The 27329-nt window shown below is 46.9% G+C and overlaps 2 protein-coding genes across 2 annotated transcripts in view; one reads left to right on the top strand and one right to left on the bottom strand.

Annotated features, from left to right (window-relative positions):
• The window catches only part of LOC142488371 (uncharacterized), a 175377-nt gene that overhangs the window by 50782 nt on the left and 97266 nt on the right, over positions 1-27329 (bottom strand). The window lies entirely within an intron of this gene.
• LOC142488336 (uncharacterized) lies at positions 11618-26557 on the top strand. The gene is made up of 4 exons (XM_075588722.1): positions 11618-12349; positions 12581-12697; positions 19699-19812; positions 22698-26557. The coding sequence occupies exons 1-4, from the start codon at positions 12331-12333 to the stop codon at positions 24539-24541; spliced, it is 2094 nt and encodes a 697-aa protein (XP_075444837.1). The 5' UTR covers positions 11618-12330; the 3' UTR covers positions 24542-26557.

The raw sequence follows: 27329 nt of genomic DNA, 5'->3' as shown, positions 1-27329 counted from the left end.
TGGTATAAGAATAAAAACACTTCTTCAAAATTCTGAATAGAGGAACAATAATTTGTTTTAAGGGCTCCTAGAAACCTAATATCTATAATTTTGTAACAAATCTGTCATCTGAAGTATAGTTATAAAGTCCCAATAAATAATGATCTTCCCACAGCTTGTAAGGGATCTTCAATACACATGTATGCAGATGACACAATCTTATATGCACACAGCCATAGCCTCTCTGACCTTCAACACGTACTTCAGTCTGACTTTTTGAGACTTGAAGATTGGATTTCCCAAAACAAACTGTTTTTAAACACTGACAAGACTGTAACAATGGTATTTGGGACCAAGGCTACAATTTTAAAGCTTCCAATAAATGAGCTCCAGATCAGAACCAACGCTAATACCACCCTAACTCCTGTTACTAGTTTTAAATACTTGGGAATATGGTTTGACTACAATTTAACATTTGGGTTGCACATTGATACCCTGACATCCAAAACCTATGCCAACTGGGGGTACTTTACAGGAACAAATCCTCCCTAAGTCTCCTGGTCAGAAAGCGTATCGCAGAGCAAATGCTAATGCAAATTATAGACTATGGGGACATAGTATAAGGCTCGGCACCCCAAACCCACCTTAGCAAACTTGAAACCCTCTACAATTCATTATGCAATTTTGTCCTCCAATGCAACTACAGCACACATCACTGCAAAATGCTCAAAGAACTAGATTAGCCATCACTTGAGTCTAGGCGCAAAGTTAATCTCTCCTGTGTTACCTTCAAATACTTTCTGGGCAAGCTACTCGTCTATCTGAACAAGCTCCTCACCCCTACCACACGCAGCACTTATTATCTGAGATCTGACTCCAAAAGACTGCTCATGGTCCCAAAATTCAACAAAGTATCCGGCCGCTCCTCCTTCTCTTACCGTGCACCCCAAAACTGGAACAATCTACCGGAGACTCTCACAGCCGCCACCAGTCTAAGTTCTTTCAAAACTAAAGCTGTCTCACATTTAATCTGGTCTGTAACTGTTACATATGCGATAACATATATTATCTCTTACTGTGCATGCAATGTATTGTATATAATGTACTAGCTTTTGTACCCGGCTTCGGCCGGGGAGCTGCCGGCACATCTCCCTGCGCTGCTGCCGCATGTCCCCTCGCTGCCAGCACATCTCCCCCCGCTAGCTGGTACATCACCCCTCCGCTGTCGGCACATCTCCCCGCGCTGCTGCCGCATCTCCCCTCGCTGCCGGCACATATCCCTGCCCCCCTCCCTCCCCGCTGGTACATCTCCCCCTGCTGCTGGCACATCTCCCCACGCTGCTGCCGCATCTCCCCTCGCTGCCGGCACATCTCCCCCCCTGCTGGCACATCTCCCCCGCACATCTCACATCACACACACACAGGCCCGATTCAGCCAAGGACACACCCCCTCCCTTAGTAGCCACGCCCTTCCCCCCCCACTCCTGCTCTAACATTTTTGCAGGATACCCGATGAAAACTTAGAATGTCCATAATTTGGGAGATGAGGCATATTGGAAGCTCAAAATAGTCGCATTGACCTACAAATACGCAACTGAATGTCCAGTAAAAGTTTTGTTGTGCTACATCGTGCCGTTTGTGAGATTTCGATGATTCGGACATACAAACAAACGGAATAAAAAACTTAGAAATAAAGTATAGATAACCCTGCTCACTTAATGTAGCTGTATATTTGTAACCATGTATTTGTCATCATAACTCTGTGCCCAGGACATACTTGAAAACGAGAAGTAACTCTCAATGTATTACTTCCTGGTAAAACATTTTATAAATAAAATAAATAAGTGAATCTTTCTAATAGATTATTTCCTAAGGATAACTTCCCACAATTGTTAGTCTAACCAGAAAAAGTTCCTATGAACCTGTTTTTTTACCTCTTTCTGATACTGCAACATAGAGAGTGAGTATTAGGCTGCGCTTATAGTGCCGACGACAGCTACGCGATGTCGCGTCAAAACAAATGCATTGCCAACGGAGCAACGGATTGGTCGCGATCGCTGGAAGTCATCTCAGTTTGATTTTTCCAGCCACAGCAGCGTGACGTCGCCAGCACTATAAGCGCAGCCTTACACTGTGATAGGTTTCCTCTTGTCCCTACAGCATAATGCACACGCACACGCAGACACACATCACTGCTATAGTCCTATAGGAAGAATAAAGAGAAACGGTGCAGTATTACCCCAACTGGCGTGTGCGACACATTAATTAGACCTGTAAATTACTATTTGAGCACTATATTTAGAAGGAAATAATTAAAGTTGTTAACCTCTTCTATACCACATATGCCCTGTGATAGTGTTATAGTGAGGAAATAATTTAACACATTGTGTCACATTCTTCAACACGTTTTTATAAACTTTTCTTAATTTAAAATTTTTGTTGACTACAATTATTTTCTGATATGAAATAAAATATCACTCCCCACAAACCCCTCTGATTGCAGGATTAAGCTATTCTGTAGCAAAATAATGAATCCTTTAAATACCTAACCTAATCGGGTTCCGTAAACAAATCTAACTGCACACATAGCTCTCTCAATAGACTCTGAATGGAGAGTGTTTTTAGACAATGCACAATGAGTTCTCCTATAAACACTCTCTTCCTGTGGCATTTATATAGTGACCATAAGAATAGCGTGTTTAGCTGTTTTACATTTTTCATACATATTTATGGGATAATCTTTTCTGGATCCCTTAAATATGGTCGCCTATATGAATTGTTGCCCATACCTGATAACATCCCACTCTAAATATGACAAGAAATGAAACATAACCTAACGTATGTGTGACCAGGTCCCCTCTGGTTCCACGGTTCTTCAGCATTTCCCCTCCTCTTACCTCCGGTTAAGGGAGGTGGATACAGGCGAGCGGGTCGCCAGAGACCCGCAGCGAATGCCATTGCAGGGCGCCGCCATGTTAGGCAGGCTCGCGCATGTGCAGTAGAGCCCCAGTGGCCATTAGGAAGTGTACATACGCTGTGAAGCACGAGCGGTGGCCATTAGATGCACAGGGCTCCACGGGGACTACAATTCCCAGCAGCCCCAAGACATGGCCCACATTAGCCAATAAGGCACACAGAATCTCCTGCAAGGAGATAGATACAATTGGCGCGCTTGTACCACGCTAGTCAGTCGGGAGCAGGACGGCAAGGGGATGTCACGGTTGTGCTCGCCACAAACCGGGGCCGGACCGCGGGGCTGAGGCTGGGTTCTGAAATCACCGACCTTAGACCGCGGAGACTGCTCCGGAGTGCGAAGTTCATAGTCAAACAGGCCGGGTTCAGGATTGGAGAGAGCAGCGTAGTCAGTGGACGAGCCAGGGTCAGGATAGGAGACATCAGAGTAAACGTTGTCCAAGCGGAGTTTCGGCAACAGGAAGTCAACTAGGTCCCGCTTCAGCGTAATAGCTGCAGGGCGGGAGCGGGTTCTGCACGAGCGGCGACCATGGCCCATGGTACCGGTCTCAGGAAGGAGAAGGCAGACCAGAGTGGGCACACTGCCAGGCAGCACTGGTAAACCAATGCTTCAGCGAAGGAGTCCAGAACGAGCCTGTGCGAGGAGAGAGAGCTACAGACCTCAGGACTCAGAAGACAGGCCTCTGCAGAGGAAGGGCAGCAGGCCTCAGGAAACGGAGTTGAAGTAAACACTGGAGATCCACCGCTTCAGCACAAAAACCAGGACACGGCCTCTGCAATGGAGAGGGAGCAGCAGGCCCCAGGAACCAGTAGACAGGCCTCTGCTATAGGAAGGGCAGTAGGCCTCTGGGACCAGAGAGCTGAAGTAAACGCTGGAGATCCACAGCTTCAGCACAGGAACCAGGACACGGCCTCTGCAATGGAGAGAGAGCAGCAGGCCCCAGGAACCAGGAAACACAGGCCTCAGCAGGAAGAAGAAACTGGAACTAATGCTGGAATACTTCCACAGGATTAATCAAGAGAAAAACAAGCAAGGGCTTGTGGCTGAACACATTAACGTCCAAGAAGGATTATGCTCGGCAGAGAAGGATTGTGGGGATGCAGTACTTAAAGGCCAGCGGGCCAATCCCCGGAGGAGGGTGTGAGGGCACTGCTCCAATGAGTGAGTACAAGGCTAGTGTAGCCAGGTTCCCCAGGCTTACCCTTATCTCCGTATGCGGGGAAGCATAGGAATGTTGCATTGTGCAGGGGGTGCTTCGGTACATCGGAAGCTCCGCAGTGACCCGAGTATAGGGCGCCGCCATGTTGCAAGAGCCGCGAAAGAGGAGCTGCTCCTATAGGGTGGAGTGTACGGGACTACGAGTCCCAGCTGCCATAGCGAGACCAGGTGACGCCAGGGAGCCTATAGGGCGGCTGGAATAGCGGGAGGAAGGTTTAGAAGGTTGCGCAGGGAAGCACGCCGGAAGAACCGAGCGGGAGGAGGAAGGAAGAGGAGCGCTACGTGTAGGGAGGCCAACAGCCCCTACACTAGAAAGAGTTGTAGTGTGTTACCCGGGCGCTAACTCTGACCGTGGTTTGTGTTAGATCTAAATATCTTATTAAACAGAAAAAGGTTTAATACAACCTTGTTATAATTCGCTTGAGATGTCCTCGTGTGACTCAAAAGACCCCACTAGGGTCTATCCAGGACCCTTGATAAATATGGAACACAAGAAGAGATGGGGGAGCACAGCGTGAGGAAAGATGGGGTTAAAGTGTGTTTTCTCTCGCTGATGGTCAATGGGGTGCTCACACCTTCAATGTACCCTCAAAGAGAGATGGGCAACCCCTTGGATGGGGGGTTGACGTATATGGGTAAATGCCAGGCTTTTCTTGCAGTTGCGTTAGCTGGCAGGAATATTCAGGGTCATGGAGACCTGTCCGTTCGGATCGTACTGAGTTCAGGCACCTCCACCTTCCATGGGTTATTTTGTTGGCGTGACTCGGTTTGGGTTCCCCATAAGAGAAATCTTCATCCTTATCCATATCCTCATAGGACTCTTCCGTGGGGTAGGGTTCATTACATGAACGCCACATCTTGTCCTCCATTTTGGGGCTATCAGGTGTGTTTTTCTTCTTGACCTCGGGAGGCGCTATTGCAGCTGTTTTCACTCTATTTGCTAGAACCCCCGATGGTAGTCCTAAAGGTGAGATGACTTCACTTGCAGAGTTTGTAGCTCTCACATGTAGACTTTTTCTTCTATACTTTGGTAGTTTCTGAAACATCAGCAGTGCTGTGCACACATTTTTTCTCATCAGTGATACTGGATGTGCCTTTTCCAAGTAAAACTTCTGCATCTTCCTTGTGACCACAGCGCATTGCTTGCTGCTGCAGTTCCTTGTGACCACAGCGCATTGCTTTCTGCTGCAGTTCCTTGGCACGTTGAAAAAAAATATTCCTCTGGCTGCTGCCCTTTTTCTGGGGCCACATAGGGATCATCCTCATGATCCGAATAAGGCCTGAAGGGACACTGCTCCGTGTGGCTTGGCTCTTTACATCAGGAACACTTTTTCTTCCCCATTCTTGCATAGTCTGTATTTGACTTCAGCTGGGCGGCCATTTTAATTTCCCAGGGTTTTTTTTTTTCTTTTCCACAAGTGGTGGGGTAGACTCTGGTCACAGCATCAGTACCTTGTTTGGGTCACCGTGTGTCGCAGTCCTCCCAGTCCAACTGTGGCATTGTGGCTTTCTCCAGTGCAGTGAAGCTTTCCTGCTTGGATGTGTAGCCCTTTAAATCTGGTCCCGTCTGCACGTGATTCTTTGTTTTGTTGCTCAGGCTGTTTGCAGGAATTCTGCAGGCACAAGCACAACAAATTCACAGGCAGTCTCCGGGCCCCTTTGAACTTCAAGGGCCACCTCTCATCCCACCTTCTGACACCATATGTAAGAGATGTGTGCAGAGGTACGCAATGGAGACCGACTTGGGTGCAATTATATCTTGGCTTTATTGAGCCTGTTCCTTTAATCCAGGCAAAACATACAAAAACAACAACAAAACAAACCCCTATCCCTTTGTAAGGGCTAACTTACTGCCCCAGACCCTATCTGCAGGGATATTCCCATTACCAACCTATCACCCTAAAATCTCAGGATGTACCTTAAGCAGGTGGCCCTCCATGTCAGTCTCTGACAGGTTCCTGGGTCCTCTGTGTCCACGAAATATAGGTCTCTGGGTGTCTGGATCTCAGCACAGCCTTTGTGCTCGACAGTGTCTGTGTGCAGGCTTCTCTGCTCTCCTTCTGTCAGCCCAAATGTGAGCTAAGGAATCTCTCCTGTTTCCAACAGGAGGCTTTTCTTACAGACTTAATTGGCCAGGTGGAGTCTGGTTAATCACCTGCTGCACTTAACTATTTCTAAAATCAAGCAGGGATCAGGTTTCTTCAACAGGGATACGTCCCTGTTACCGCATCCCTAACGGGATCCCTGTCATTTTCAGGTCATTTGAAAATTGAGCAAATGCAGAAGAAATTACAGTGTCTGATTAACCTCTTCTATACCACATATGTCTGATCTCAGATGCACTATTAGAGAGGGTTGGGGTTCCTCGGAATTTCACAATATAATTATAGGGTTCCTTAACCAAAAAAAGGTTACACACTGGTCTGTGTAGCAGCTCCTGTCTGTGTAAATGCAAATTGTGTCTGCACAGAACAAGCAGGGGAGGTGTGAGCACAGGCAGAACATCACAGCAAGCAGGGGGGGGGGGGCACAGGAGGGAGGGGAGGACACAGCTAGCAGGGGAGGAGGGGAGGGACACAGGAGGGAGGGGAGGATACAGCTAGCAGGGGGAGGGACACAGGAGGGAGGGGAGGACACAGCTAGCAGGGGGAGGGACACAGGAGGGAGGGGAGGATACAGGAGAGGAGAGAGGGGAGGACACAGCTAGCAGGGGGAGGGGACACAGGAGGGGGGGAGGGGACACAGGAGGGAGGGAAGGACACAGCTAGCAGGGGGGACACACTGGAGGGAGGGGAGGACACAGCTAGCAGGGGAGGGACACAGGAGGGAGGGGAGGACACAGCTAGCAGGGGGAGGGACACAGGAGGGAGGGGAGGACACAGCTAGCAGGGGGAGGGACACAGGAGGGAGGGGAGGATACAGGAGAGGAGAGAGGGGAGGACACAGCTAGCAGGGGGAGGGGACACAGGAGGGAGGGAAGGACACAGCTAGCAGGGGGGGGACACACTGGAGGGAGGGGAGGACACAGCTAGCAGGGGAGGGACACAGGAGGGAGGGGAGGACACAGCTAGCAGGGGGAGGGACACAGGAGGGAGGGGAGGATACAGGAGAGGAGAGAGGGGAGGACACAGCTAGCAGGGGGAGGGGACACAGGAGGGAGGGAAGGACACAGCTAGCAGGGGGGGACACACTATAGGGAGGGGAGGACACAGCCAGCAGGGGGAGGGAACACAGGAGGGAGGGAAGGACACCACTAGCAGGGGGGCATACACAGGAGGGAGGGGAGGACACAGCTAGCAGGGGGAGGGAGGGGAGGATACAGCTAGCAGGGGGAGGGAGGGGAGGATACAGCTAGCAGGGGGAGGGAGGGGAGGATACAGCTAGCAGGAGGAGGGAGGGGAGGATACAGCTAGCAGGGGGAGGGAGGGGTGGACACAGCTAGCAGGGGGATGGGGCACAGGAGGACATAGCTAGCAGGGGGGACAAACAGGAGGGAGGGGAGAACACAGCTAGTAGGGGGAGAGAACACAGGAGAGAGGGGGGACACAGCTAGCAGGGGGGGGACACAGGAGTGGAGGGCACACAGCTAGCAGGGGGAGGGACACAGGAGAGAGGAGGGGACACAGCTAGCAGGGGGAGGTGTGAGCACAGAGATCACAGCTAGCAGGGAATAACTGGTCTGTCCTCTGGTTTGGAAGTGAGATCCCAGTAAATATGAGGCGTCCCCTTCCCAGGTACAGACAGGGCTGTGTTATCATGCAGGGGAAATGAGCAGCTGCTGAGGGGCTGATAAAGGAGGGGCAGAGGATAAACGGGGCAGTAACCCCCATAAGGGTAGTGGGACTGTCCTCTTCTCCTGCACAATAGGAAGCTTCAGACATTCATTAGCTGCTCACATCCCGGCCTCCTGAGACCTGCAGTCTGGGCAAATAGCCACTAATGTACTGGGCAGCAGGGGACTGGGACCAGTGAGGGAGGAATACAGGGAGTAATCACAGGCCGGCAGGACCCACTCACAAGCAGCAACAAGGTAATCATCAGAATATAGTAATATATCTGCTTAATCCCTATTTTAGGTTTTCTTTATTTGTATGTATATAATAATAATCTGCATTTAATATAGTGCTTTTCTCCCAATGGGGCACAATTACAGTATAGCACATAGTATAATTACAGACGCAGTCCCTGCCCAGATGAGCTTACAATCTATGTTTTTGGTGCCTGAGGCACAGTGAGATAAAGTGACTTGCACAAGGTCACAAGGAGCTGACACCAGGAATTGAACCAGGTTCCCCTGATTCAAACTCAGTGTTATTGTTTACATGGTGTCGGTACTGCTGCTTGTTCAGGATTCAGACCCCGGTGAGAGGCAAGATGACTGTACATAGTTACATAGTAGATCAGGTTGAAAAAATACAAATGTCCAAGTTCAACCTGTGCTAAATTTAGACGACAGTTACTATCCTGGAACCAGGGTCACGTATGATGTATGAATAATTCCAGTTAGCCTAACTCATGCCTTCCCTCTTCCAAAGCACAACAAGTCATTTTGTCTTTCTTAGTTTTATTGAGGGAAAAATCACAGGAAGAAAGGTACTTGCAGATGTAGTGTGGGTAGAGAGTGCTGCTCTGTCTGAAGTGCAGTGTATCAAGGTAAGGCAGTGTAAAACAGAAAGGCCTTGCTGGAGTTAATAGCAGGCAGGTACTCACTCAGAGTCCAGGGTGAAAAGGAAGTAAGGGCTAAGTGTCACACAGGAAAAGTATGGGACTGAACTAACAGTCAGCAGGGACAGGGGGGGGGACATAGAATAGTCCATTCTAGGAGAATAGCTGAGGTTGCTATAGCAGCTCACTGACTAGGGCTGTGTAAACAACATGTGTATCAAACTGTAGCCTTTCACATGCAGCTAGCTGCTGGGACAGGGAAAATAACAGGCAGCTAAACTAGGGAGACATGAATCCTATGAGCTGCAAAGGGAGACAGAAAAATATGAAATCCTGTTCCAGGACAGTTACTTATCCTATGTTTGTATTTACAGTATTTTGATCCAGAGGAAAGCAAACACAAAACCCCAGTGACACATCATCCAATGATGTCTCATAAGATGAAAAATAAATGACTTCCTGACTAAATAATGGAAGATTTCTCCCTGGATCAACATCCTTCCCATATTTGCTTATTTGGTATATCCCTGTACACCTTTCCTTCTTAAAAATGCCCAACTTCTTCTTTTTTTGAAGAGATCTGTTGTATCTGCCACCAGCCCCCACTCTGCACAGTATGTTAGAATTGGATAACAGGCACAGGGTTTCCCCCCGTCAGCCAGTCCTGGGGCACAATACTGCCTATTCAGGGTGACTCTCAGGATCAATACACACGGCTTCAGTCTAGGCAAACTTAGCCAGGTCCTACAGGGATACATCACCGTGCACTGATCAGTTAACCCAGTGTTTCCCAATGGTGCGCCGCGGCTTGGCGAAAGGGGCACCGCGATCAGGGCCGCCAGCAGCGGAAAACAAGGGCTGCTAGTTAATTAAAAAAAAATAAAACTCTTAAGCCGGCGCTGGGTCTCCCTGGCAGCGCCGGAAGTAAGAGAGAGGGAGGCCCGGCGCGCACGCTGGAGGAGCAGCACCGGGAGACAAATGTCTCCCAGCAGCACTGCAGCCTCACCCCCCTCCCTCCCCGCAGCACACCGGCCCTCCCTCCCCGCAGCACACCGGCCCTCCCTCCCCGCAGCACACCGGCCCTCCCCCCACATGGCACAGGCCCCAGCAGCACTGACCTCCCCCGTGCAGGGATTGGGCCATTCAGCCATACCCCCCCCACCCTCCCCCTCGCAGCATCGGCCCCACGTAGCATCGGCCCCACGTATCACCGACACGCCACCCCCCTCCCCTCCTGACCATCATCCCCAAGGTAAATATATGTATTGGGGGTGTTGGGGTAATTTTTATATCTATTGGGGGTGTTGGGGTAATTTTTATATATGTATTGGGTATGTTGGGGTAATTTTTATATCTATTGGGGGTGTTGGGGTAATTTTTATATATGTATTGGGGGTGTTGGGGTAATTTTTATATGTATTGGGGGTGTTGGGGTAATTTTTATGTGTTGGGGTAATTTGTATATGTATTGGGGGTGTTGGGGTAATTTGTATATGTATTGGAGGTGTTGGGGTAATTTGTATATGTATTGGGTGTGTTGGGGTAATCTTTATATTTATTGGGGGTGTGTGTGATTGTGTGTGTGTGTATATATATATATATGTATGTGTGTGTATATATGTATGTGTATATATATATATATATATATATACATACATATATATATATATATATTTATATATATATATATATATATGTATGTATGTATGTATGTATGTATGTATATATATATATATATATATAAATAATTAGGTGTTTTTTTGTATGCATTTGGGGGGGAGGTTGTATATATTGGGGGTGGGGATTTTTTTGTATGTATTCGGGGGTGGGAATTTTTTAGGTATATATCTTGTGGGGGGGAAGACGGAATGAGTAAGCGTGGGGTAATTGACGGAGGGAGAGGAGAGAGTGAGTGAGTGAGGAAAAGAGGGAGTAAGAGTGAGAAGCAGGGGAGAGAAATACATGTGAGGCGGGAGGGTGAGAGAGAGAGCGCGAGAGGGAGAGAGAGCGCGAGAGGGAGAGAGAGCGCGAGAGGGAGAGAGAGCGCGAGAGGGGGAGAGAGCGCGAGAGGGGGAGAGAGCGCGAGAGGGGGAGAGAGCGCGAGAGGGGGAGAGAGCGCGAGAGGGGGAGAGAGCGCGAGAGGGGGAGAGAGCGCGAGAGGGGGAGAGAGCGCGAGAGGGGGAGAGAGCGCGTGTGAGTCTGCGTGTGTGAGAGACAGAGAGAGTCTGCGTAAGCATGTCTGAGAGAGTGAGAGTCTGCGTGAGCGACATACCAACTGCGCACTGCAACTGTTAGGTATATATATACAACTTTGTTTTCACTTAGGGAGCCTTGAACCGAAAAAGTTTGGGAACCACTGAGTTAACCCATTGGAGCCCTAATGGCTGGAACTGTACACAGACAATTCAACATATTGCACATGTAACAGGGTATGTCCAGCTGTACCAATTTTTCCCCCACATAGTGTATCTGCTATGTAAGCCCTGTTAAGATCCAGGCATTAGCAGGTTCATCTGTGGGCCCTTGACCGTATGGAGCAGAACTGCGGGACCTGAGAGAGTTTAAAGGTTGTTTATCAAAGTCTCTGGACTGGAGAAAACAGCACCAGATTTATTGAAGATAAAGGCCCATATGTAGTATGCAGTCTTCTGCTGTAAGAAACCTTAGGTTTGAAAGGTTATACCAAGTTCTGTATATTTGTTCAATAAAAACTGATCATACACATGACCTTTCTTCTGTTTCTCGTGTATACAGGCACAGCTGGCATCCAAAAAATATAAATCAAGGAACCTCCAATCTCAGCACCTCCCAAGCAGCACTGCCAGAGCAGCACTGCCCACTGCCAGCACCTCCAGAGCAGCACTGCCCACTGCCAGCACCTCCAGAGCAGCACTGCCCACTGCCAGCACCTCCAGAGCAGCACTGCCAGAGCAGCACTGCCCACTGCCAGCACCTCCAGAGCAGCACTGCCCACTGCCAGCACCTCCCAGAGCAGCACTGCCCACTGCCAGCACCTCCAGAGCAGCACTGCCCACTGCCAGCACCTCCCAGAGCAGCACTGCCCACTGCCAGCACCTCCAGAGCAGCACTGCCCACTGCCAGCACCTCCCAGAGCAGCACTGCTAGAGCAGCACTGCCCACTGCCAGCACCTCCCAGAGCAGCACTGCCAGAGCAGCACTGCCCACTGCCAGCACCTCCAGAGCAGCACTGTCCACTGCCAGCACCTCCCAGAGCAGCACTGCCCACCGCCAGCACCGCCAGAGCAGCACTGCCCACTGCCAGCACCGCCAGAGCAGCACTGCCCACTGCCAGCACCTCCAGAGCAGCACTGCCCACTGCCAGCACCTCCAGAGCAGCACTGCCCACTGCCAGCACCCCCAGAGCAGCACTGCCCACTGCCAGCACCTCCAGAGCAGCACTGCCCACTGCCAGCACCTCCAGAGCAGCACTGCCCACTGCCAGCCCCTCCAGAGCAGCACTGCCCACTGCCAGCATGGATCCACACTTATTAAGTGAGTAGAGAAGATATTTTGGTGGCTTTGGAATCTGCAAGGAGGCAATATCTGGTTATTTTGCAGTTATGTGAGTCAAACACCCAAACTAATCTTGTTTTCTTCTAGAACCACCAGCAAGTAAGATACTGTATGATATATCTTCAACTATTATAGTCAACTACATCAATATCACAAGAAGAGCCCCCACTCCCAGCGTTACATGATGGATTTTCCTTTCCTCATTGCCAGGTTTCCCAGTGGTTGTGCCGGAGGAGAGGTTAGAGATTAAGTCACAGACAGAAGAGGCCGACACTGAGGAACATCTGACCCCAATAAACAGTGAAATAGATTCATTTCCTGTTGGGGGTAAGTACCCTTACACCCTCACTTGTCTTTATTCAATTTGTTTTAAAAAGAAACTGAAATGTCTACAATATTAGGGAAAACAGCATGAAAGCATGGGTACAATTATACTACACAATCTAATGGAAAATACACACGACTGGTCTATGGTTATATTGAGAATATTATTGTTGTAAGTATATCTTTATATTGCGCCATCCAGGTACATGGCGCTTCACAGCAGTAATACATGTGACTTAATAATATATCTCACAATGGGGAAAAGCTCTATTTACAGAAAAGTAGCAATAGGAGAAGGAGTCCCTGCCCTAAAGAGCTTACAATCTAAGTGGTAAGTAGGAAGAATTTAGAGTCCGTTGGAGGGTGCTCTGGTAACTGGTCAAGGTCGGTGTATATGAGATGTATGGTATGAGCCAGAAGTGATACCCATATACTTTGTTAAAGAGGTTTGTTTTAAGATAGGTCTTAAGGGGAAGGGCATTCCAGCCATGTGGGTCAGAGAGTGAGACTGGATTTAGGCAGGAGAGGACTTTAGACACAAAAGGGGTATACAGAAGACATCTTTCAGCAGAACGCAAGAGTCGGGTAGGTGTATAGCGAGAAATTAGGTCTGGGATGTCAGAAGAGTGTATACAGTAGCCTTAAAAGAGACGAGGAGAATGTTGCAAGTAATACGGGATTTTATAGGAAGTCAGGAAAGGGATTTCACCAGGAGAGACGCTGAGACAGACTTAGGAGCGAGTAAAGTGATTCTAGCTGCAGTGTTTAGGGGAGGTGGGTGAGAAGCAGGAAGGCTGGACAGTAGAAGGTTACAATAGGGGAGACGGAGGAGAACGAGGGCCTATGTTAGAGTTTTGGCAGTAGAACAATAGAGGATAGGGTGTATCTTTACAATGTTACGGAGGAAAAAACTACAGGTTTTAGCTACATTTTGAATGTGAAGGACGAGTGAAATGTGAAACTTATTTATTTATAAAATGTTTTGCCAAAAATAATACATTGAGAATTACCTCCCATTTTCAAGTATGTCCTGGGCACAGAATAATGGATATGTAACACCTTTCCCCCATCCTCCTAAGGGAGATTTGTATGCTACGTACGTTATGGTGCTAACCTGCAGGCTCACAGAAGGTTTGGGCCTCCGCTTGTGGGGAGCTTGGGGGTGCGGGGTGCAACACCTCCACCCGTGGGGATCCCAGCATAGGCGGGATGGCTCCTCACGTGAAACATATACAGCAAATAACCACAACACACAGCACTGAGGTACATCCATCTATCTACTATGTGAATGATAGCCAGTCCTGAGTTCCTGAGCTCTTGAGTACCACAGCATATGTGCCCTTATTTCACTTCTATCTTGTGAGTAGGCATTTATTAGAGCCAAGATTTCCCACACGGATGTCCACTGATAGCCTTGCTTCCCTACCGAACATCATAAAATATGGGGAGAAACCAGTGGACTCATACCAGGTGCAATTGTAGGCATGCACCAGATGTTCTACATGCTTGCTCCAACTGGCCTTTTCGGTGTCTCACAACATACCCAGCATATCAAGCAAAGTCCGATTTGAACTGTTCCGTTAAGGCATTATCTTCAGGGTGGTAAGGGGTCGTCCGAGATTTTCCGATCTGTAGCAACTTCAATAGTTCTTTTATGAGTCAGCTTTCAAAGTCGCGATCCTGGTCAGAATGCATCCTGTTAGGCAATCCATAGTGAATAAAGTACCTTTCCCACAATACTTTAGCCACAGTTATGGCCTTTTGATCTTTAGTGGGGAAGTCCTACGCATATCTGGTATATTGATCGTTACCACTAGCACGTTTCCAATGCCTCTGGAATCTGGCTCTATATACAGAAAGTCCATACACACTAAGTCCATGGGACCAGAGCTTTACAGATGACTAATAGGACTGCCCGTGTAGGCAGTGTTTTTCTCTGAATGCACCTCAAGCATTTTTGGTAATGTTGTTCCATAGATTCTCTCATTTTCGGCCAGTAGAATCAGTCTCTTAGGAGCGCGAATGTTTTGTCTACTCCCAAATGTCCATGTTCGTCATGCAACGACCGTCGTACCATATACTGCAGCTTTCTTGGGAGCACAAGCTCCTATCCGGGTGATTATGATAGGGACCACTCTGTATAGCAGACCATTGTCTATTTGAAATGTGTCCAATTCCTTCATGAGGAGAGCAATTGTATTAATTAATGTGGGGTTCCGTTTTTGTACTGCCCGGCACAGGGGGCCGCACACTGGATCAGCCATTTGAGCCTCAATGATATCCTTCCATGGCATTACAGATCCTTCCGCCTTTGACAAAGCCTCAGGATAACAGCTCACAGCCGGCAGAGCATCGGATCGACATCCCATAGAATCCACCACTCGGAAGTTCGGTGAAGGCCACTGTCCCTTCCAATATGGCCACTGTAGAACACATGGCACGAATCCGGTACCAGGGATTTCTTTCCATTCTCCTTCCTCAGGGGCTGGATTTAGTCCCGGCATTCTGGACAGGGAAACGGCCCCAATATTCTTAGGGCAAGGCTTGTATTTTAACGTGAAACTGTAGTTGGACAGTGCAGCCAGCCATCTGTGGCCGGTGACATCCAATTTGGCAGATGTCAGGATATATGTGAGGGGTTATTGTCCATCCTTCAAACAATACCCCATAGAGGTAGTTGTGCAGTTTATCAACGACAGCCCACTTCAGTGCCAGGAACTCCAGCTTACCGGGTAGTTCTCGCTCAACGGGGGGTGGCGCGAGAGCAGGACAAGGAAGACAGGGGCGCAGCAGGAAAATGTTGTGCTCCCCTGTCGTAAGTCTTCGTTAAGGCCATGATCAGGGCTTGGGCGTCGGCCTCCACGTGACACTCATGGTACAGCCTAACTATATTTGCGGCCGCAGGCATTCAACAATCCTCTGCCTCTTTACAGCCTCAGAGTAGGACAATTCTTCTAGCACTTGCAGCGTATGGTCTTTCCACTCCCCAAATTCTTCGCCCAACGGTTTCGGCAGTACCCGAGAAAACGCTTGCAATTTGCAGTAGGGGTGAGCCTGTAATGACTGCGCGAGGTTGTCAGCCAGTTGCTGTAATACCTCCGCAAACGCAGGCATTTCTCCCGCCGAGCTTGAGCCACTGCGGTCAGACCGTCTGCTACGACTGGACGCTATGCTAGCTTCACTTATGCTGGGCTCCCTAGGGTGTGGGAAGGCTCAGCCCCTGAGGCCATTTCAGGTGCAGGGCCGGGGCTAGGGTTCTCCATTTTAACTATCAGTACGGGGTATTTAAGAGGACACCCACTGGGTAGGCCTCCATTCAGGAGCAGGGCCTGAGGCCCATCCTCCTCTCTTGAATCACAACCAGCGTTAACTAGAACCATGCTGCAGGTAGAGGTGGGGTCGCATTTTCGGCCTAGAGGTCGAGCTGGGGCTAACCCTGAAAACCGCCTCAGGCCTAGGCACACAGGGGCTTATGCAGAGAGCTACTTTAATGAAAGCCGCAACGGCAATAAAGTCGCCACATTATTGCCGTTTATGTTCGCCGTATGCAGGATACTCCGCTACCCCTGTGAAAACTTAGGGGCCTATGCAGAGAACTGCGAGAATGGCCATTCGCCAGACTTAAAACTCTCCATGTTTTTGGCGGATTCCCCTCGCAGTATGCAGGAAGGCGCGCATATCTGTGAGAGGAATCCGGCAGAGAGATGGCGAGGCCTGGCGAAAATGGCTCCGCTGGCGAGATCTGTCAGCAGAGAGCGAGATCCGCCTCTCTCTGCACAAATCTCGGCGGCAAAAAAAAAATGTGTACATATCAATAGGATTGCTATTGTAGATGTGCAGGGGGTCTCCGGGGATGAACCGCTTTGGTTTTATGTCCGGGGACCCCCTGCTTCCCGAGATACAGGCCCCGTTATGAGGTGCCGGTATCTCCTATGCATTGAGATAGCCCGATCACGTGACGCGGGACATTTCCATTCATAGGAGATACTGGCACCTGATAAAGGTGCCTGAATCTCGGGAAGCAGGGGGTCCCCAGACATAAAACCAACACAGTTCATGTCCAGAGACCCTCTGCACATGTACACTAATAATAAAAATACAGTAATGCTGCTTCATTACCTTACCGGTTATCCGTTAAGGAAATGAAGGGGTTAAGTCACAGTAGCATGTTTATTGGGGACAATGGCCCCCAATAAACATTGCAATACACAGCACAATCAGGCTCTGTGCCCCCAACAACACCTAAACCCCCCTTTTATACATAACCCATAGTAATTTTTTTAGGCACAGGAATGGTACTGTGCCCAAAAAAATTATTACAAGACACATAAATACTTTAACATAAATACACCCCACCCTCCTACCCACCCCTATGAGGCATAACCACCATCACCCCCAACACACCGGGAGGCCTACCGTCCGTCCCTTGGGGACAATACCCCCTACCCCCAATACCCACATTCAAAACAATACACACCCGCAATAAACATAACAATTACTAATAAACTATACATAACCCACACACACCATATAGCAAATATATTGTGGTGTTACTTAACCCCTTAATAACAATAACGGTTAATAAGCGCTAAAGTAATTAATGGGTTAAGCCACCCTTTACCCATTCATTTGTAGAAGAGAGAGAGACAGAGAGACCGTGAGACCGTGAGACCGTGTTAGCCGAGCTTCAATAATCAAAAAATAAATAGACGATACCGTTCTGTGGCTAACGAAATGCTTTTATTTGTGCGAGCTTTCGAGATACACTGATCTCTTCTTCCGGCGATGTTACAATGAATGAAGCAAGCAAAAGGTATACTTAAAAACAGTGTCTCTTGGAATGTTATCTGTGCTAGCTCTTCCCCCGGTGTGGATGTGTTTTATGGCTAGAGGTGTCAAAAGGTTCCTGAAAGCAAGTGATGAAAGATAGGGCTTCTCCCAGCTCTCTGCATAGGCCCCACAGTGTGTGATGGGCATTGTTCAGGCAGAGAATAAAATAGTTTACTGTAATTGATGTATCTCTCTAGTATTGCATTTGACAACAAATGCACTTGTTACAATTCATGTAAAGGAGGTTTCTAAGCCTCTATCTTTAAGGATTGTTCTTTTAAATTGTACAATGTGTATGTAAGTTATAATGGTATTTTCACACATTGGGTATTAAGCATTGTATATTATGTTGCACAATGTCCTTATTGTTAGCATTTTGTAGAGATATTAAAGTTTTTTTTTACAGTCTTCTTTGATTGTTCTAGAATGTTACTGCTTATCTTGATTTCAGAGCGCAACCCCCTTTGGCGGGAAAACGGGCTGCTTCCCGGTTTGCAGAACATTAAAAAATGAAGTTTAGAGGTTTGGTCAATTCAGACCGTGAACAAGCGCGTAGCGCGAAACATGTAGGTCGTTTTAACCTCTGCCTGACCTGTTCCAATAAACCAGCATCATTTTTGAAACATTGAGTCACCCTCTTTTGTCTATTTGGACCGGATGGTGGTGCGTCTGCATTTCTTTCATTTTCTCCTTTCTTCGACCTATCTTTCTTAAAAATGGAGTATCCCTGAATGGAAACATCGAGGGTTTTAAGAGTTTGGCATGTCTTGGTGAGAATTATGGCTTTAGGTTTATGTACGAGGCACCATGCCCTTAGTTCATCCAGTTTGGGCAGCAGGCTTTGAATATTTATATGGGCGACAGAGCCCTTTTTGTCATTTGAAAGGTCCATTATCAACGGTATGGGACTGAGGTGAAAAGGTAGGGCCTGGGTTGAATTCAATATGCCCTGCTAAAGATGTTAATAGTATAAATATACATGTTAATAATTGATTGCAGGCTGTAAAGTTGTGATATTTGCCATTAGACTGAGTGGTGCTGGGTGTACTGGTTTTCAGCTCTCTTCCCAACATTCAGTAGATAAAGAAAGGCTTGAGGCCACAATAAAGAGCAGAATTGGGGTAAGTACAGTAGCAGGTTCATTTTCAGAAAGGGTAACCAAGGACTGTCCAGTGCTTAGGGAAAAAGACGCCTAGCACAATAGTAGAGTATATATAACCATTGCTTGTAGACAGGATTAATAATATCGACAGCAGATATATCCGAGGCCACATATGGAGTTCATATACTCACCTACCCGGGTCCTCAGAGGGAGACTGCTTACTTGCCTCTAAATGGAACCCGGGGTTGTAGGTGGTCTGTAGGGTCCTTGCCCTGTATGCAGTATAAAGTGGTCGTTACTATAGCACCGTGGTCATAGCTAGCAACAGATCTCATGAGATCTGATCCATGAGATCTGTTGCTAACTGGGACTCTGGATGATTTGGAATTCCTGTATCATTTTCAGAAAGGTAGAAAAGAAAAAAACTCACTTTAGTACAGTAGGGCACCACTCATATGGCGGGCTCCGCTCCACGCCACCGCCAGAAAGCAGAAATTGCCGAAAAACAGAACATAGCATTTGTGCGCTTTGCACAAAAAAAGCTATGTCCTCCAGCGATTTCCCGTCTCTCCTACCTCCTACACCGTCCCAGAGTCCCCGGACTCGGCGGCCCCCTTCTGTGCATGCATGGACTCGGTGGCCCCTCTGCTGCGCATGCGCGGACTCTGAGGCCCCCTTAGAGTACCGCCGTATTGGCGGAACGCCGAGAAACGGGACCCTACTGTAGAGTTGCAGCTTGCTTGTGATACTGGGTCTATGATGGTACTGCCAACAATAATGTTGAAGGGGGCAGTATGGCCAGGATTGGGAGGACCTCTCTCTAACATGCTAACTTTGAATTGGCAGAAGGCCATCCATGATTATTATTGAGGTTTCAGTAATTGGGAGCACAAAAAACTCCAACATGTGTTCAGCACTCGGTGATAACCTTCATCACTCAGGGTTAATAATTAAGTACAATCAGTGACTTCTCCCCTCTGGAATCGGTATAAAGTATTTCTAGGTAGTGCTATCACAAGAAGTGGTTCCACTCCCAGCTTTACATGATGGCTTTTCCTTTTCTTGTTGGCAGGTTTTACAGTGATTGTACCAGAGAGGTTAGAGATTAAGTCAGAGGAAGAAGAGCCAAACACCGAGGATCATCTGACCCCAATAAATGGAGAAGTTGTCACATTTCCGGTCGATGGTGAGTACCTCCACATACTTTTGTGTAGCTAAAGGTTATCTAGCAACAGGTAGTTTGGTCACCTTTAGTGAATATTCAGTGTTAATTACCTTTCATTGGAAGTCCTTAGATTTGCTGGGTGTTCTAGAACAAGCCACATGCAGCAGAGGTAGAGGAGCAATATGGCTCTCTCTCAAATAAGTATAACGTTTGAAAATGTAGTTATGGGTCTCTGACCATCAATAGATGGGATGTAGCACATTTGGAAATAAAATAACAAGTGCCACTGTTTTGGCCAACGTAATCTGCCTGTGCTCATAGACATTAAATGTGAAGACTCTCTCTTTAATTTCTTTATTTTCCCATTTTCCCCTCTGACATCACCTCATTTACACTCTCAATTTTCCCTTTCTTCACCTCCATTTACCCCTCAGTTCTGTAGACTCCACTTAACTCTCCTCCCTTCTCTGCTTCTTTACTCTCCCCAATAAACTTGTCTTGAACTGCAATTCTGCCCAATCTTCCTCTCATGCTCTACATGCCCCACTTCTCTGCCACACTCATCCTTCTAACACCAGACCTTGGCTCAACTGCCATATGCTCCTGCACTCGCTCCTTCAAGTGCCACTCAAGGAAAACTCGTACTCTGGCATTCTCTACTACACATTCAATCTATTTGGTTTCAACTCTTCCCACAACCAGACAAAATAAAGCTACAGCTCAACCCCGTTATAGCGCGATCCGCTTATTACGCAGTCTGAGCGTGACTCCCGATTTAAAAACATCTCCAAGTTTTTTTTGTTTTTTTTTAGCGCGGACGTACCCGGCATCTGCACAGTATGTAATTTGGCCATCAAAATTATGTCTGAACGGGTAATATTACACATTTTCTACTTTAAGAATGTACTGATCATGCAGATGGGATTACCAAAATAATCCGTCAAATCAAGAGAAGGAAGAGCCCCATCTAGATTCTGGGGGTTCATGTGACCCCGAAAGAATATATATTAAAAAAAGATATATATCTATATCAATCTATATCAAAGTAATACTAAGGTATGATAAGAATCTGTCCCAAAGGATCCCTGCAGTTGAAACTGTTCAAATATAGAACCTATGTATAGGCCTGACAGCAGGATAACAAATTAAAAACAGCACACCAGAGAGGACGCATGCATGATCCAGCCATCACTTAATATAGAGTCAACTGAACCCCCAAAGATGAACAAAATCATTGAGAAAAAGTCAAAGGGGTGGGCTAAAGCAGATTAGCAACATTTTTTTTTTGCATGTAAATAACTAAGGCTTATTATAAAACAGTTGAGAGCTTATATTTCCCTTCAAGAATAAACAGATATAAAAGACTTCTATTGATCGTGCACTCGATCCCCTACAATTTGCCAAAGGATATAGGTATTGTGAGGTTTCAGTAAAGACAGCAGAACAATGATTGATAAATGCACTAAAAGTAGAAGGACTGAGGAAAGACAAACTGCTTTGCGTTGTGTCGATCAGTAGTGAAACAGTAGGAGAGATTAAAATACATTTTATTGCGCAAATAGTCAAATAAGTAGTGCTTGCGTTACAATGTGTAATACTATGAAATACCCGAAATCATGATGCAGACGGCAGATACACATCAATTAAACAGAACCCAAGTGGTGATTTAAAAGATGCCTAGTACGCAATACATTTGTCTACTATTTTTCTGCCATAAAGAGCATACACTCTCAATGGAATGATTGGAGACTTACAATACGAGCAAGTGCCATATACAACATTTTAAGGGAGCAAGAAAGTGCAAGGACTAATCACTGGCCCACACTAAGCAAATGCTTCCTTGAAGAGATTGTTTCAGGCGCCATTTGAAGATGGGTGGAGATGTGAATTGGTGGAGTCTGAGGGGGAGGGTGGCATAGTAAGGAAGATCAGTTTTAGATGTGAGAGTACTATAGAGACAAATGGGGCATATACTGTAGGAGACTGTTTACCAGAGTTTGAAAGGGTATAGCAGGAGATTAGAGCTGAGATGTAAGAGGTTATAGAAGAATGTAGAATGCCTTAAAGGAGAATGTTATTAGTAATGCAGCGTTTAATGGGAAGCCACTAAAAGAGCCTAAGGAGAAGTGGGGCAGAGACAGACCAAAAAGAAAGGGAGATTATTCAAACCACAGTATTTTTTGTATTTTTATAAATATAATAAATTGAGTATGGAGTTTGGATGAGGGAAGGCCAGAGAGGAGAAAGTTGCAATAGTGGGGAGATGAGGGTATGCATGAGCGTTTTAGAAAAGGCAGATTGTGGAAACATAACAGAGGGAATAATGGCAATATTTACAACAGCCTGAATGTGAGAAGGGACGGGAGGAGTCATATATTAAACCAAGGCCGCGTGCTTGGCAAATAGGATTAATAGTACTGTTTTTGACTGTGGCACAATATGGAGCAATTGGGGCTGGTTTAGGTGCCTATGTAGTCTTCTCCAACCTACCGTATCTTTACATTATAGATTTGTCTGGTTGGGTTGACATCAATAACTCACTAGTATGATAGACCAGGAGTTCCTTAACTTTACTTGTCATGGACAATTTCAATTTGAGTAATTATTTGGAAGATGTACTGTACATGTACACTTAGATAATCAATACAGTAATAAATATATCATTTGTATCTAAATTAATTCAGTGTGAGAGCTGCCAGATAGAAATGTCAAGTCTCTAGGACCACAACCAGTCATTGGGCGGCCACCGGATGTCCAGGAGCCATAATTTTAAGGCCATGAGTATAGAGTGAAGAGAACATATTGTTACTTTAGTAGCGATAAAGTAAATTATGCAGAATATTTTGAAATGGTAATTTATTTACAGATTTAAAACATTTGACTTCTGTCTTGTTTCCTTCTGTTAGAGAACTGCCTGATTGAGGCGCAAAACTGGAGCTCTGATATATCCAGAAGCAGGTTAACTCCTCGCAGCCCAGAATTGCCAACAAAACATGATTCATGTCCCATGTTGGAGTTGGATAAGTGCAAAGAACCAGCGCCCCATGATGGTGAATTTACCAGCCTTGTACAGCACATAGTACAAACTGGGTCTAAGTATGGGTCAAGCAGAAGATATGAGAGAGATGACCAGCTTTTTGTCTGTTCTGAGTGTGGTAAAAGCTTCTCACTAGATAAGGAATTTCTCACACACATTTGTGTCCACACTAGGGAGCAACCCTTTACCTATACAGACTGCGGAAAAAGCTTTTCACTGCAGGGTAATCTCCTTTCACACCAGAGTATTCACACAGCAGACAAACTTTTTAATTGTACAGAGTGTGGGAAACCATTCAGTACTAAGAAGTACCTTCTCGATCACCAGAGGATTCATACAGGGGAGAAACCTTTCACATGTGCAGAGTGTGGGAAACAATTTGGTAGTAAAGGATACCTCATTAAACACGAGTATATTCATACAGGGGAGAAACCTTTCACATGTACAGAGTGTGGAAAAAGCTTTTCACGGAAGAGCAGGCTCCTCACACACCACAGGATTCACACAGGGGAGAAACCCTTCACGTGCACTGTGTGTGGAAAAAGCTTTTCTGTGAAGAATAACCTCAGCAAACATGAGAGGATTCACACATGTGAGAAACCTTTCACATGTACAGAGTGTGGGAAACAATTCCGCAGTAAATGGCTCCTCCTCCAACACTGGAAGATTCACACAGGGGCAAAAGCATTCATATGTACAGAGTGTGGGAAAAGCTTTTCTCAAAAGAGCAGCCTCCTCATACACGAAATTATTCACACTGGGGAGAAACCTTTCACATGTACAGAGTGTGGAAAAAGCTTTTCTCAGAAGAGCAGCCTCCTCACACACGAGATGATTCACACAGGGGAGAAACCGTTCACATGTACAGAATGTGGGAAACAATTCAGTATTAAGAAAAGTCTGGTTTATCACCAGAAAATTCATACAGGGGAGAAACCGTTCACATGTACAGAGTGCGGAAAAAGCTTTTCACAGAAGAGCAACCTATTCACACATGAGCGGATTCACACAGGAGAGAAACCATTCACATGTACAGAGTGTGGGAAACAATTCAGTATTAAGAACAGTCTCCTTTATCACCAGAAGATTCATACAGGGGAGAAACCTTTCACATGTACTGAGTGTGGGAAAAAATTCAGTATTAAGAAAAGTCTTATTGATCACCAGAAGATTCATACAGGGGAGAAACCTTTCACTTGTACAGCATGTGGGAAAAGTTTTTCTCTAAAGAACAGCCTCCTCAAACATGAGATGGTTCACACAGGGGATAAACCTTTCACGTGTACAGAGTGTGGGAAACAATTCAGTTTTAAGAAAAGTCTTGTTGATCACCAGAAAATTCATACAGGGGAGAAACCTTTCACATGTACAGAGTGTGGGAAAAGCTTTTCACAGAAGAGCAACCTCCTCACACATGAGAGGATTCACACAGGGGAGAAACCTTTCACATGTACAAACTGTGGAAAACAATTCAGTATTAAGAACAGCCTCCTTGATCACCAGAAGATTCATACAGGGGAGAAACCTTTCACATGTACCGAGTGTGGAAAACAATTCCGTATTAAGAAAAGTCTTCTTGATCACCAGAAAATTCATACAGGGCAGAAACCTTTCACATGTACAGAGTGTGGGAAAAGCTTTTCTCATAAGTGCAACCTCCTCACACATGAGAGGATTCATGCAGATGATAAACCATTTGCTTTTTCAGATTAGTGTTGGGCAACATACTGGTAGCATCGTAAGACCGTGCTAATAAAAATGGTTGGTAATTCTATACTTGCAATTATTTATATATGCTGACTGTAGAGAGCTGAGTCGGGGTGAGTCTGGCAAAAAGAGGAGGGGGCAGGTCTGTCAGAGAGCTGTGAATGCAGTTCTGGCAGAGAGAAAGGAGTGGGGGTAGGTGTAGCAGAGCAAGAACTGGGTGGGTCTTGTAAAGAGTGGAATGGGGTGGGTCTGACAGAGAGCAAAATGGGGGCTGGTCTTGCAGAGAAGGGTGGGTCCAACAGAAGAGATGGGGTGGGTCTGACTTAGAACTATGAGGTTGGATCTGGCAAAAATCTGGTGTGCCAGCTGCTCTGCCAGAGAGAGGAGTTTGCAGAGAGAAGAGTGGTTGCAGGTTTGGCAGAGAGTGAGGAGTGGTGGTGGGTCTGACAGAGAGCAAGAAGTTGGGGCGGTCTGACAGGAGGGGGTTGGTCTGACAGGATTGGGGTGGTTATGGCAGTGAGAAAGGAGTGGGGGTGGGCCCGGTAAAGAAAAAGGAGCGGAAAAGGTCTGGCAGAGAGTAGTTGGGAGTGGGATCTTGCAGAAAGAGCAAATGGGCTGGGTCTAGGAGTGATGAATGGGGGCAAGTCTGGCTGAGAGAAAGGAATGGGGCTGGTGTGATGGTAGGGGCAGCCTGCCGAGCATATTAAAGGTCAAGCAAGCTGGATTTTCCCTACCCATCACGATGGCGTCCTATGTTATAGGCTCATATGGCCATCTTGCTGTAGACAAAATAGCTGAAAAGTGTGTTTCTATGTATCTCCATGTAAAACAGTTTATTTTCCTATGTGTATTTTACAGCTGTGATCTGTAAGATCTGTGATCTACTCAGACTGCCCAGAACAATGGACGCTTGGGCCATAATCTAGTTTAGGCTGGGTGAAGTGCTTAGGAACCGTGGGGAAGTATTTGTACTCAGGCTGGGGGAACATGTACTTCAAAAGTAGAGACATTGTTCATCACCAACTCTGATGAACCTATGTCTGCCAGATATATCAGGCTTAAACTGGGAACTGAGGTCTGGGGCCTAGCGCTACAGACTTGATTCCCATTTGTAGTAAATATCTTCTTCCATGTAAGGGGGGAGTGCTTGGTGGATGTGTGATGATATATAAAGAAGAAAAAGAAAAAAACAATAATAGTGTAATCTGTGATGAAAAATATTTCTATCTATAAATAAAGTGTTGGTCTCACTCACAAGGTTCTTCTTATATTACAGCATATCAGAGACCCATCTATCTCTGATAAGAGGCCTTTAGTAAGTAGTTCTAATGTTGTTTAACACCCATCTGCTGCATATCACTTGGACTCATTGGATGATAATCAGAAAAAAGAGGAGAGATACTGCAATAGTGTAATATTGTAGGGAAATTTGTATTACACCAATGAACACATAAATAATTGCACTCACATTTGTGAATATTCAAAAGTACATGGGAGAGAACTGCTGAGCTGGTAGCTGGCTTACTGCATGTCTCATCGATCGAATTCCACACCACAGTGCAGCAGTGATGACCCCATTGATTCCCATTTGTCCATTTTAATTTCCCTCTCCTTAGCCCGCCTCTTTGAGCTGTCCTAAAGCACTGTCACCTCCCAAAGCCCTGATTGGTCCGTCTCGGGTAAGCCCTCGCTTTTGGCACACTTTATTCCATGGTTTCAGATGGAGGCAGGGAAAGTATGTAAGCCGCTCCACAGATTATTTTTTATTCTTCTTGGTTCATGGCTAGTCTCGGTGTCAGAGACTAACGGGAGATTTGAACGTGAAACCTATCATTGCCAGGTTCTGAGATACCATGAGACTGTCGGATTGTGAAAGACTTCCTGGGTAAGCTGGCTCCGGCAGCACTCAGCACCTAGCAAGCTAAGATTGCTTCTGTAACCCTCTGTATGGTGAGTTCAAGCTTGTTTTGTGCAATGTGTTGCTCCTGTTTGGTCCGGCTGAAATAAACTCCATTTATGTAACTCCTTTGTTCTGTCTGGTGCTTGCTATCTCAGTGTAATCGTCTGGTCTTCCGTGACAGCAAGTCTGGAATGGAGCGGGCCTTGTAGAGAGCAGAGGGCCAGATCTGGCAGAGAGAGGAGGAGTGGGGGCTAATTTAGCAGATAGAGAGGGGGGGGGGGGAAGGGTCTGGCAGAGAGAAACAGAGTGGGGTGGGTTTGGCAGAAAGAAATGGGAGCTGGATGTGGGTCTGGCAGTGAGGGAGGAGTTGGGATGGGTTTGGCAGAGAGAAAGCAGAGTGGGGTGAGTTTGGCAGAAAGAAATGGGAGCTGGATGTGGGTCTGACAGTGAGGGAGGAGTTGGGATGGGTTTGGGCGAGAGCAAAGTGGGTCGAATCTGGCAGAGTTACCGAGGAGTGGGGATGGGTCTGCAGAGTGGGGTGAGTGGGGGCAGGTCTGGCAGTAAGTGGAGGTTGGTATGACAGAGAAAGGAGTGAGGGAAGGTCTGGCAAAGACGAGGAGTGGTGTCTGGTCTGGCGTATAGAGTTAGTGAGAGGGGATGGGAGTTCTAGCAGAGAGAGAGGAAGGGCGGGTCTGACGGAGAAAGCAGAGTGAGGGGTATGGCACAAAGGAATGGGGGCAGGTCTGGCAGAGAGAGAGGTGGGGGTAAGTCTGGCAGAGAGGGAAGTGGGGGTGGGTCCGGCAGTGAGGGAAGGGGGGGGCAGGTCTGGCAGAGAGGTAGTGGGGGCGAGTCTTGAAAAGAGATGAGTGGGGGCTGGTATTGCAGAGAGAGGAG

The sequence above is a fragment of the Ascaphus truei genome, chromosome 2, assembly GCF_040206685.1.
Source record: "Ascaphus truei isolate aAscTru1 chromosome 2, aAscTru1.hap1, whole genome shotgun sequence".
Lineage (NCBI taxonomy): Eukaryota > Metazoa > Chordata > Amphibia > Anura > Ascaphidae > Ascaphus > Ascaphus truei.
Note: the sequence above shows the minus strand (reverse complement) of the source record. Positions and strands in the feature narration are given on the sequence as shown.